The 12,940-nt window shown below is 47.9% G+C and overlaps 4 protein-coding genes across 4 annotated transcripts; 3 read left to right on the forward strand and 1 right to left on the reverse strand.

Annotated features, from left to right (window-relative positions):
* Positions 1-818: 818 nt before the first annotated feature.
* Positions 819-3,557, forward strand: UA08_04437 (hypothetical protein; the record flags this gene model as incomplete). Its single annotated transcript, XM_020266759.1, has 4 exons — positions 819-1,108; positions 1,179-3,155; positions 3,223-3,425; positions 3,487-3,557. 4 exons carry the CDS (start codon positions 819-821, stop codon positions 3,555-3,557), a joined length of 2,541 nt encoding a protein of 846 aa, XP_020120608.1.
* Positions 3,558-4,380: 823 nt separating this feature from the next.
* On the reverse strand, positions 4,381-7,176 carry UA08_04438 (hypothetical protein; the record flags this gene model as incomplete). The annotated part of the gene is made up of 1 exon (XM_020266760.1): positions 4,381-7,176. One exon carries the CDS (start codon positions 7,174-7,176, stop codon positions 4,381-4,383), a length of 2,796 nt encoding a protein of 931 aa, XP_020120607.1.
* A 1,545-nt stretch (positions 7,177-8,721) lies between these two features.
* Positions 8,722-9,198, forward strand: UA08_04439 (hypothetical protein; the record flags this gene model as incomplete). Its single annotated transcript, XM_020266761.1, has 1 exon — positions 8,722-9,198. The coding sequence occupies one exon, from the start codon at positions 8,722-8,724 to the stop codon at positions 9,196-9,198; it is 477 nt and encodes a 158-aa protein (XP_020120635.1).
* A 2,181-nt stretch (positions 9,199-11,379) lies between these two features.
* On the forward strand, positions 11,380-12,409 carry UA08_04440 (60S ribosomal protein L44; the record flags this gene model as incomplete). Its single annotated transcript, XM_020266764.1, has 4 exons — positions 11,380-11,382; positions 11,935-12,027; positions 12,124-12,308; positions 12,370-12,409. 4 exons carry the CDS (start codon positions 11,380-11,382, stop codon positions 12,407-12,409), a joined length of 321 nt encoding a protein of 106 aa, XP_020120612.1.
* Between the last annotated feature and the right edge of the window lie 531 nt (positions 12,410-12,940).

Raw genomic sequence — 12,940 nt, forward strand, 5'->3', positions numbered from 1 at the left:
ACAACTTCTAATTTTGGGGGTTTTTCTCTGGCGCCAGGGCACACGTATATTCGAATGAAAGCCTTGGGAGGAGTGATGCACATACTTTGTATAGTTGTTGTTTTGTTTTGTTTTGTTTATTTCATGTGCTAGTTACCTTTTGATTTCGAGCGAAGTCCTTTTCCTTCCGCTTTCCTGGATTTTTTAGCGGGGCAAAAAAATGGTGTTTGTATGTATGTGGACATGACTTACGAATTTCATGACTTTTAGAGATGTCTGTACAAATCCAAGAGACGTTAATTTGTCTATTCCCGTGCAAAGTAAAAATATATAGCAAGCGGCTCGGTGAGAGTCTTGGCCGGCGTCTGTGCTCTCGGGCTTCGCTGCTTGCATCGCCCAAATCTTTTCCTCCCCATGCAACATCACCGCCAAGCTGATTTACCTTGATACATTATTGTTTCTCTAGTGTATCGCCCTGTGTGCTTCCTCTACAAGGCTCGGTTTAGTCGTGGATTCGGACTGGACCAAGCCAGACCGAGAATTCTTCCGAGTCGCATCTTTTTTATCGACGTCATCCGCCACATTGGCGCGGTAACCTGCCAGTGCCGGCCAGCATGCCTGCATGTTGACGCATCTTCTCCCCTCATCTCAATCCACAGCTCTCGACACGATACAATAGGCTCTGTCCAATCGTCTTAGAATAATACCGAGATAAGTCCCCGCTGCCCCCCCATAGCTTGAGCAAGCAGGGCGGCGCCCTGGATCTCGAAGGCTGATCACGAGGACAGCCACGCTGTCGCCTATCTGACATGTTATAGCTGAAATCACAATATTTGAGAATGGCTACAAATCCAGCTCAGAATCCTTCGACGCCAGCCCAACCCATGAGAGACCAGCAGGGGTCAAGAAGCGCCACCGCTACAAAGTCCAAGAAGAAGAACCGCAATCGCAGACGGCGCAATCGCAGGCAATCGTTCATTGCCTCTGAAGCTTCGGGTCCAATCGTGACCGAACTCCCTGGGGGACTGGCGCGCACAAATCCTGATGAATTACAAGAGCGGGTCCCATTCTACAGAGGTAGGAACTTGAGTAATACGAGCTTGGAGAGCGAGGCATTGTTGGATCATCGGTAAGCGACCGGCCTTGTTGTGGTTTATCTCATCACTAAAATGGACTAATGTTTGTTTGTGGAATCAAAGAGACCAACCCATGATGCGGCCACGACGTGACAGTCGTCTCAGTCAATCCTTCCGCCCCGAATCCTACAGTCGAGGAGGGTCGTACTTTCCCAGCGTGGAAGGATTGAGTCCCGGGCACCAGCGTTCGGGGCTCAGATACACGCAGCACCGGTTCGATACAGAAGGAATTGAAGGAGATACGTTGGGAAATGACAGACGCGTGACTGACCGCACGCCGCTGCTAACACCATTGCGAACTGCTAGTCCAGGAAAGCTCGCCTACGGTACGGACACAAGAGCATCGCCCTACACTGGATCTATGAAACATCGCAAATTATCCGAGGATACTACCGCATCTCAGGAATATGACGTGAACAATCCCCCGTCTGTCCCGGGGAGTCCCAAAGCAGGTGTCACGGATATGGGCTACGACGACGCCATGGTCACCGGAGTAGAATTCCCAGAAGCGCGCCGTAGCTCTGTAGATCTACTCCGCGATGCAGTCATTAATATGGAGGGAGGGGTCTCCGGAACAACAATACCCAGAAGCTCAGCGCCTCCTTCGCCTCGTACATCGTCTTCGGAAGCTTTACGCCGGCGGCGGACTATTGCGCTTCCTGTGGAGGAAGATGTGTGCTTCCCATCAGAGATGGCGGAAGATTTTCAACGCCAGATTCGTGATTCGGAAACTGGAGATCGAAGACGCCGAAGAAGGCAAGAATGGCCAGACCTTTCTGTCTTGGAGGAGTGGAGTCGTGAAGAAAAGGAGGATCGTAGCCTTGAGTATCGTGTGAAGAAGATCAGCGAGCCTGTTCTAGTCGGAGGCCGGTTGCGGCCTCAATACGTTGACTGGCGGCGTGAAGAAGAGGATGCTCCATATCGATTTACTTACTTTAACGAGGACTTTCAGAGCACAATACATGCTCAGACCATATCTGAACTTGTTCAGCCCGGAGGAGGGTTCCGGGAACTTTTCATTCCAGATCCTCCAGAATTGGAAGACTCATCATCGGATGAAGAGGACTTGATATCTTTGTATGAGCCTCCTTCTAATGGCAACGGCAACAACCAGAACCATAATTCTAGCCAACACCGTTCTACCCCGAGCTTGAATAATGAGAATAACAACACGAGCCGCGGTACAAACACCCCTGTGCGTGAAAATCGCCGAGAAAGTGGATTCCAGTCTCTTCTCAACCCCCGCTCCGAGATCGAGATGTTGAATATGGCGAATTCAAAACCCAAACGCTATGGGCCACGGCCGACATGGTGGCTGGATGTACTCTGTCCAACAGATGCTGAAATGCGCGTAATCGCCAAAGCATTCGGGGTCCACGCATTAACAGCAGAAGACATCATGATGCAGGAAGCTCGCGAGAAAGTAGAGCTCTTCCGGGACTATTATTTCCTAAATTACCGCACCTTTGAGCAGGACCCCAATAGTGAAAACTACCTCGCGCCTGTCAATATGTACGTAGTCGTGTTTCGCGAAGGCTGTCTAAGTTTTCACTTCTCGCAAACACCGCACCCTGCCAATGTCCGTCGCCGCATTCGACAGCTACGAGACTATCTCATACTAAGCTCAGACTGGATCTCATACGCGTTGATCGACGACATCACAGATGTATTCGGCCCGCTTATTCAGGGAATTGAGAATGAGGTCGACGAAGTCGACGACACGATTATGCGAATGCACACACTCGACTACTCAGGAAGCAATGGGGACTCTCCCTCCTCCTCCTCAAACAATAATAATAATGACACCGCATCTACCACTTCAATAGCCCCGGGCGAGATGCTACGGCGAGTGGGTGAATGCCGGAAAAAAGTGATGGGTATGTACCGTCTCCTTAGCAATAAGGCGGACGTCATCAAAGGGTTTGCAAAACGATGCAATGAGCAATGGGAAGTTGCGCCCAAATCGGAGATTGGCCTATATCTTGGCGACATTCAAGATCATATCATGACCATGACTAGCAATCTTACACATTACGAAACGTGAGTCCACTTTTCTCCTGTCTTCCTTTCTCTAGATGCAAACACTGACAGACGATATTGATCGCAGACTACTCTCTCGCGCACACTCCAACTACCTTGCCCAAATCAACATATTGATGAACGAACGACAAGAACGCACAGCAGACGTGCTGGGCAAGTTAACCGTATTGGGTACCATCGTCCTACCCATGAACATTATCTGTGGCATGTGGGGCATGAATGTGAAAGTGCCTGGTCAAGAAGTCGATAATCTGTATTGGTTCTGGTCAAGTAAGTTCTCCTAACCTAGATACAGGTATGTGTTAAGACAACCTAACCTCTGGATTTACAGTAACCGCCGGTCTCGTATTTTTCGGCGTTGTTTCGTTCTTGGTCGCTAAGAGGGTGTATCGAATTGTATAATTCCTTTATTCATTTGATTTATATACAGGTATAGAGACATATAGGAATTTTGGTTTTGCTATTTAGTCGCATGGAGCACGGATTAACTGTGATGGAGTTTGGATGATATTCACTTCTTGGATGTCTTATTGCCTTTTTATTTTTCTGGGAGGTTATGTGGGATCTAATTGCCTAACCAAGGACTGAATCATTTACTGCCAACGATGGTATCTATTCTATTAAAAGTGGTATTGTAGAGTCAATGTCTGATGCGGAGTAGTGATTAGTACTCCAAGGATCACTAGTATCTATGGATGTATGCAATTGGTTATGAGTGTAAAGCAAGAATAATTTTTGTATTGTCTGGTTCTCATGGTCTCATACATCATCGTTAATCATCACTAATTGTCTAAAACAAGACACGAGAAGGGGAAAACATTCCGAAAGGGGTGGGGGAAAAAGGAAACAGGTAAGGAAATGATTTCAATGAGTGCCTAATTTCGTTTGGTTTCCTTTCCTCGAATGTATTCATTCAGAGAAAATGGAATGGGAAATGCAATGACTGTCATATTGTGTTGGCTTGCGCTTTTTCTTCGTTCCTTGTATTATCGCCGCGCTCGTTTAATGAAAATAATATGAAGGGTGAAAATTTCGTATATTCCTTTCCGTACACGCTCCATGCAACGCGAAGGGGGTATTCGTAGAAACACATCAAAAGTAAAAAAGATGATTGATAAAAGATGCAAGAGTTTGAAATAAAAAATGTAATAAGAAAAGGTCGTATTTTGTACATAGTTATTCAATTAGAATCTTATGGCGGTCGTGATTGCTTTGTGGCTCATGATCAGGATTGTCGACTGACGAGAATAGAACGCTCGCCTATCGCTGGATCCGGAGCAGCTTCGATTGCATTGATGCCCACTGTATCATTACTAGGTGTGCTCGGATTGCTGCCGTCATCGCTATTGCCGTCACCAGCGCCATCTTCGTCTGGCAGAACTTGAACTTTGGCATTAATCGACGCCGACCGGACGCTTGATGTTAACGGCAGCGAATATTTGAAAACGCCACGGACGATCAACTCGAAAGGATGCTGCAAGACTCGTTCCCAGCGCTCAGTTCCGCCCTCTCCAGTCTTATTTCCTGGTTTGGTCAGACGTATTTCTCCAATAGAATCGGAGGGAACGCGCCTCCAGGGTGAAGGATCGAGGATGACAGGTGAATCAAAATTAAAAACTCTGCCTAGTAGCATCTTCTGAGCATCACCGGACGGATCGTCTATTGGGTCTGTGCCGTGATCAACACCGTCCAAAGTGTGAAGTCCGGGGGATGGGGACTCTCGCTCTTCCTCAGACTCGGCCAACAAAGGTAATCGAACCAGTTGAGCCAGTCTAGCGCGGAGCTTGCTGCGCTCAATACGAGGAAAATCTAACGACTCTGAGCCATGTTCGCGCCAAAACTTGTCGCTACCGACATATCGACTTCGCGCAAATATATCGACGTCCATGTCCGCGATGGAGATGGGAAAGATATTGGGGTTAACAGCGCTAACTCGTACGTCTAGCATAATTTCTTGCTCTGAAGCAAGTACATTCGAGAGCTTGATCACTTGTACGTCAACTAGAGGCCGCATTAAGGCAACAAGGAATGTCGCTGCACCGCCGACGAGAATCAATATTAGAAGTGATGCAACCATACACCCTCCATAAAGAGAAAAGCAAGTTCGTTGGCGATGCTCGAGATATTCCAACTGCCGCATGCTCGCACTACCTGGACGGCGACCATTTCGATTCCGAGAATGTCGAATCGAACTCACCAAAGGGGTCCGCTCGTCGTCAGCACCGTCAGCATCAAAGTCATCCGGATAATCATCACTCATGCTCTTCGGCCCACGAAGAGTTTGATAATTTGGATGAGCGCGTGGGCCGTTTCCTCGCCGACTCTGCCGAAATCCGCTACTAATGTAATGGCGAGGAGAACGAGGTGGTTGAGACTGGGGAAATGGAGAATCACTGTCAAAAAGCGACGGATATGCACCACCTCTCCCATGACGGCCAATGTGATAGTGCCGACCCGAATGACCATTGGCATCACCCCTGCCGCTAACACTCCGTTGATCCATATCGCCCATGTCACTATCAATATTAGAATTGTGATTCGTGAATTTCATACTGCGCTTAACCGTTACGCCGTTAGCATCCCTGCCGGGAAGCCGAGCACGACCCGCGAATTGCTCGGCTTGGCTTGCCATGGACGTTGCACTAGGCGTTCGCGAATGATAGCGATGTCGGCCTGGGAGAGGCTCCGGGGGATTTGACTCGTAAACAAACGTTTCATCAGAGTCAGAAACATCTGCATCGTCGATCGCGCTGGCAACCTTGGCTTCAAAGATGTCGGCTTTTGAGGACGCGGTGCCAGGAACATTTGTTGGCTTGCGGGTGGTCTTTTTCTTTTCCTTTTTAGGACGAATAGTTTCTACACTTGGCTTCATCCTAACAGTTCCCCCTTGATCATTGCGACCTGAATTGCCCCGTTCTCCCGCACCAACCCCTAGAGACACCTGTGGAATCGAACTAACGGTTTCAGTCTCAACGATCATATTTCGCACCGAACCGTCACTTGGTTTTCCTCGGCCGCTATTGAGCGAGGTAAAAGATTTTTGTGGGAGGATAACACCAGAAGGTCGGGAAGTAGAAGACCTCCGCTTTTCTTCCTTCGACTCTGAACTTTTGTTTCCACCACTTTCACTCCCGCTATCTACTGCCTGTTGGGCAGCATCGGTGGATTTGAACTGTGCATTTTCGATGAGCGTGGAACTCGCTGGCTTCGATATGGGTGTTGACGGCACGCTAGATTCTTGCACAGTCTCTAACGTGGTCCCCGGGGGGCCGGTGACCCTTCCGGATGGACGACGAGAATTGAGTTCGCCATCTTCATATGCTGTCTTGACCGGGGACACCCGACCTTCTTCCGGGCTTACAGATGATCTCTTTGTTGATATATTGGCGAGGGGCTCTGTAGTAGTAGTGGCAGTAGTTTCCAGCCGTTTATTAGTACTACTGCTTAGTGAAGGACTCCTTGAGCCATTGGTAATCGAGCTCCGCCGTCTAGAGGTGCGAGGCGGTGGCATACTCGAGCGATCGGAATCCGAGACATCGATGTTTTTGTCAGCAGCAGCGGAGGCAGTAGCCGAGTGCTGTAGGTCGGGTTTGTTGAGTTGTGCAAATGCCTTTTGCACGGCGGCCGGGGACAGGGTTGAGGAGACGGTCGTAGGAGTGGAGGTAGTTCCTGTGCCACTGACGCCACGACTGGGGCTGGGGCTTGCACTATGGTTGTGTCGCGAGAGAGAGCGGTTCGCGGTGGTCTGATGGTTGCTACTCACTATGCGAGAACTGAGGCGGACTGGAGAGGATTCGCGCGAGGAGGTGTTGGAATTATTCGCTGACGCGGACGCGGATAAGTTCACAGGGGTTGGTAATCGAGGCGCTACGGACATGGATGAGCCGTTTAGACGTAAGAGGCCATTCTTTGTGTCACCGTCGATAGAAGGACTGCTGCGTCCGGTTCCTGGAGAAGGACTCGCCCGAGAGGATTTTTGGGTAGGCCTACTGGCCGGCGAGGAGGATTCATTGGATGGCATGGCGAGCAGGAGAGGAGAGAGAAGAGGCGCGAGGAGACGATGCGAGTGCGATCATCCGACACGAATCAGATTCTTGCGTGTGAAGGGGAAATACACAGTGTAGTCAGGCAAGCAAGGCAAGACGTCGAACACGCAGGTTACGGACGCCGTGACTGGCGGATTGTGTGTAATGCGTAGGCGCCCAAAGCAACGGGTGCATTCGTCGGTCTTTCAGGGTATCTGCAGAGATGGGCAAATGAGCAACAGCCACATTCTGCGGTGGGTGAGGTGAGGGAGGTTTTGGGGGGTTTGTTGTGGTGAGCGTGAGAGGGTAGGGCTGGATTGTGTCTGGATCGGCGAAGTGCGCGAGGCGGTCTCCGGGGGAGGCGATCTAATGGGGGCTAGGCACGTAAGCACTGTGCTGGCAGCGAGCAAGGCATCAAGAACACCCACGGCGACCGAATAGAAGGCAGCAATAGCACTTGGACCCAGGAGTTGGGTTGCAGAAAAAGTATGTGCAAGATGCAGCAAGGTGAGTCGTGACAAGCGATGACGGATGGGGGAAGGAGCCGTGGTGATTGATTCCTCAGGCCGCAACTTCAGTCGTCACGTCACCAGCGTTTGGTTTTGTTGGGCCCGAAACGGTCGGGGAATTTTTCTCTGGCACAGACGCCAATGAACGCTTCCCACGTCTTGGACTTTGTTTATTTTTTTTTTTATTTCTATTTTTGCCCCTTAGTAAGGGAAAGCGCACACTACGACTACAAAGCAAGAAAACGAGGGGGAAATTAGAAAATTCAGGTGCGGAAAGGGGCGATGTTCCACATCATTAAGACATTTCACCCGCTTACAGCAATTGGAGTAGAAGAAACCGGGCTTCTGGAAGGAAAGTGACACTGCATATCATCGTAGCATTGGGGGTATACCATGACCTCATTCAAGCACCAACAGGAAGAGGGGAAATTAGTTACAAAGTAATAATGAAATCATATGGTCGTGATAAACGAAGGATTTACCTCGGGATACACCGAGTTGGAACAACATCGGTGCCTTGGAATCCGGGCTCCCAGCACAGGATACTCCGGATACAACATGTGACGGCAGCAAGTTTTTACATGCTGCGTAGACCAAAGAATACTAAAATAACGCCAACCCCTGTTTATTGCCACTTGTCATTCGAAGTTGAGAGATTTTCTGTTCTCGAAATCCTCGTCCTGGGGTTCTGGGCCTGTGTCGGCCACCTCATCCAAGACAAAAATTGCCTTACCTTCAGACTAGTTTGCCGAAAGTTCAGGCCGGCATCGGGCTCCCTCAATCCTTAGCGTGGATGGATGCAAAAATTAGTCTAACTTTGTAAATTCAATCGAGGAGTGTCGTTATCGCTAGTATCTATAGATTTTAAGACCGAAAAATCTTCGTATTCGATACGGAATATAGAGCTGAGCAAGGAACCAATCACAGTGGTCCATCATTTGCTTAGTCAGCGATATATTGAGCGACAGACGACCATCGAAAATTGACACATCACAAATATCATATAAAAAGCTTCAGTTTATCGACCTAAATATGCCCATAGGCGAGACCAACCTCGCTACCCTCCTCCGGACCCTCGAACCTATTCTCTCTCCCGAAACCTATGTTTTCATCACAACCACACAACCGCTCTCCTCCCTTCCACTCTCCACCATCCAATCCGAACTTATATTCCGAGAACCTGAGGGTCTGACTCTAATCACCTCCAAGGAATTGGCGGAATCACACGGCTACTATTACCGCCGCCAGAATACTAACCAAGATGATCATGGGTATACATTTCCCTGCAAAAAGATCTTACTAAAGGTCCATTCCAGCCTTGAGGCGGTGGGCTTGATGGCGACGATTTCGAGCAGGTTTGCCAAGGAAGAGATAAGCTGTAATATTGTGGGTGCGTATTTTCATGATCATATCTTTGTTCCTGTGGGTAAGGAGGAGCAGGCCATGAGGAGTTTGGAGGAGTTGGGAGGGAGGCGAAGGCAGAGGAACGAAGCAATGGCATCTTTTTAGTAATTGCCGGACGAGATAGTGTCCTCGTATAGAACCTCAGACACTATACTGACTGTCTAAAAGTCATTCGAGACTCGTTCAATTACCCTTCTCGATTTCTTCTTGTCAGACTTGACAGGCTAGTGTGGCTCCCTTTACTTTACCTAGTAGTCGAAGGATCTGGCACATAGATTCCTCCTCTGTTCTTGACATAACAGCCACATTCAGGAGTACAACGACCATAAACCCCGGTTCGCTTGTTAGAACGGAATAAAGAGGGGGTCACAAGTCGCTTCAACAGTTTCTCGCAATGTCCGCATTCTCTCCACCGAGGCGACAGGCCTCTCGCTGTTCCTTCCAGACATACGGTACGTCACTCAGGGCATACTGCAGCTTTCGGGCTATGACCACTTCTCTAGCATAGCAGTTGTCATCTTTGTTCAACTATATTTTCCGAAGTTTCTGTTGACTGTTGTAACACAGCCGGCGTGTCTCGTTTAGCTTGTCGTCGATTTGTATAGTGCAGACCCCAAGTCGGCATCGTATTCTGGGACTGAACGGTTTGATAGACAGCTGTCTAGATATTATTTTCGTCCTCTCGTCATCAGGGGAGCTGCAGCAGCGCGATATATCTACTTTCTTCGGCCTCGTAAGATCTTTTCCACTTTAGATCCTGTTTTGCTTTCTCTCGTACATATCTACTCCGGTAGTTAGGATAACGGGTCATTTTTCCGCGGCGAAAATATCTCACCAGGATAGATATGACAGAAGTCAAACAGTCCCTCAATCATTTTCGAGCAAGCCGCTAAGTACCAGGATGGTATCGAGACTATGGTGAGCTTTGTAAGGGAGGTAGATGAACGAAGTCATGAGCTGTACATGACCTTGGAAACTTTTAGTATAAATGGCATAAAGCATTCATGGATCCATGAACAGGCAGCAATTACAATGATATTACAAACAGATGTTATGACAAGTAGGTAAATTGTTTCTGCCACTGAGCGAGCACCGAAGAGCCAAACCTAGATTACCAATTAGTTACCTAGTTGCTTAATATCTGAAATGTCCTTCGCTCTCTATTCTCTTTTGTTCAAAAGCGTAACTGGATTCATATATGTGACGCGAGTAATGGTAATTTCTCTAAAAGACCGGCTGGTCAGCGTGGAAATACGATCGAGTGATGCAAGGCAGTTATTTCTTTACTTCCTTTTTTTGTGCTTGGCATAGCCGTTCTTTAAACAAATGGATAGAAGAATATGCTACACTATCGTTGAAGCTGCACATCCAGACGATCGATTCACTGGTGAACTTGGATATTTCGAGTTTCTAGATCAGCACCTTGACTTAAGTAACCGGTCTCTGTAGGGATATAGACCGGTGAACTCCCTTGGGATCTCTTTTTGTTGTACCGCGAGAAGAACCGCTGATTTACCGTCCGTTTGGCATGCAGGACAACTAAGGTATCGTCACTTGCTCTAGTGAGGATAATTTCCTACTGCCAGTCTTAGTGGTGTTGGTGCACTGGGAGGATCCATTCATCATAGGTCCTTTTAGTATAATAGATTCGCCACGATTGGTATTGTGTCTAGCTACGATCACTGATAAAATCAAAATCACTGTTGGAAAGGCAAAGTGATGAGCAAAAGAAAAGTAAAATAGCGTCTTATACCTAGGTATAAGCTCGAGGTCATCAGTGACTCAAAAGACTTGAATGCAGGTAAACAGGTTAGTAAGCGATCCCTACATCCTTCTGGTATGATAGATAGACAGATCAGTCGATCGATTGGAGCAGACACTCGATGAGGCTAAGTCAAAACACCCGTCGAGCAGCAATGGGAGTGTTTTTGTTTGTAGTTTCAAGATAAAAGTTAACTCAGAATATTTTCTTGTCTCTTTTTATCCTTCTGCGTTTGTGATGCATTCGATATGCTCTGGCTTAAAAAGGACTAGTGCATTTTGCGGTGCACTTGTACTTAATTAGGGTTAGCGCACGATAAGACACCGATCAGGAATAGCCACATCTTGAACAACTCCATTTCACGTGACCGTATGCGCTACCACCAGATCAGGGCTAGCTCGCTTTCGGGTAGGGCATTAGCCCACACACAAAATTAAGCAATCCTTACCCAGCTAAACCTCATCGACAATACTCGACAACCTCAACGACCATTACGAAGCTGCGCTCCGGTCAATACCGTCAAAATGGTAAGCCTCTCACTTTCTGCTTTATAGTCCCTGTGACTGCGATGTCTTTGGTTTTGGGTGTCGTGAAGAAAAGATCGCGAAAACGGGCCACGGTTGGGTGAATTTTGTTATAAATCGATGCGTGTGACAACGAAAAAATCGGCGACAACGACCACCGAAACGAGACACTTTTTAAATTCGTGGAATCTGAAAAAGATGGGGTCGACGAATTGGAGCGGTATGCGGTGATGCACAGATGGATGGTCAAGACCTCGCATATGAAGATATTGAATCGGATGGGACAGAGACAATGAAACGAAAGGACATGATTTTTTCTTCGACTATCTTGGAGAGAAGGGAAAAAAGGAAACAGATGTTAATAATCACCTCCGACAGAAAGCTGTCCACGCCGTCGCTAAATCACAATATGTCTTGTCATGCAACCGCTGCCCGAAATACGCGTGATAACGTGGAACATTTCCGATCATCTTTCGTGGCCTCCTCAAATCCAGGGATTTACGTCGCGGGGCATAACATTTGCAATGACAAAACACTGATGGAATTTTCTCTCAGGTCAACATCCCGAAAACCCGCCGCACATACTGCAAGGGCAAGGATTGCAAGAAGCACACCCAGCACAAGGTCACCCAGTACAAGGCTGGAAAGGTTAGGAACCCGCCACCCCATCTGTATATGCACATACATAAATGGCGGAAAACTTCTTGATGGACGTCTGGGTGCTGATACAAAACGCTATGACAGGCTTCCCTCTTCGCCCAGGGTAAGCGTCGTTACGACCGGAAGCAAAGCGGTTACGGTGGTCAGACCAAGCCCGTCTTCCACAAGAAGGCCAAGACTACCAAGAAGGTCGTGCTCCGATTGGAGTGCACTCAGTGCAAGACAAAGGCCCAGTTGGCTCTGAAGCGATGCAAGCACTTCGAGTTGGGGTATGTATTGCTCTGTCTCTTTCAGGAGAATTTATAGCGCTAACCTTTTTCCTATCTACAGTGGTGACAAGAAGACCAAGGGTGCCGCCCTCGTGTTCTAGATGCGCCGAAAATGAAGATTGCAACGATGCTGGAGAGTGGGGTTTCAAACTAGGTGTTCGGTTTTTGTTCCGATTCAAAGTCCTTTTTCTATCTCAATTTTTCCTTTGTCATGCCCTCGCTCTGGAAAAAAAGAAAGGGGGTATTGTCGTCATGCATTCATGTTATGGAACGATGAATCAAAGCGATTGTAATTCTTTTTTTCCGTTGACCTTGCAAAAAAAAAGAACAAGGCAGGAAAAGAGGGCAGGGAATTGTCACATACAACAATAAAATTCCAAAATTTTACGCGATTCATAGTATGTACTAGATCGGACACTGTTTGCGAGGCGGTGTTTGTTGCACCAAGACTTCTATTCTGCGTAGCGAAGTGAGGCTACGTGGGGAAGCAGCCTCGAGCCGTTTCCCTGGAATGCCGACGGGAACCACGTGCCGCAATCCATGGTTGAATATACAAAACCAACTGTATGTATATATATATATATATATACCGAGCAAATAATGTATAAACAATGGCCTAGTGAAGCGAAAAT

Source organism: Talaromyces atroroseus (genome assembly GCF_001907595.1).
Source record: "Talaromyces atroroseus strain IBT 11181 chromosome Unknown scaffold_4, whole genome shotgun sequence".
NCBI classification, from domain to species: domain Eukaryota; kingdom Fungi; phylum Ascomycota; class Eurotiomycetes; order Eurotiales; family Trichocomaceae; genus Talaromyces; species Talaromyces atroroseus.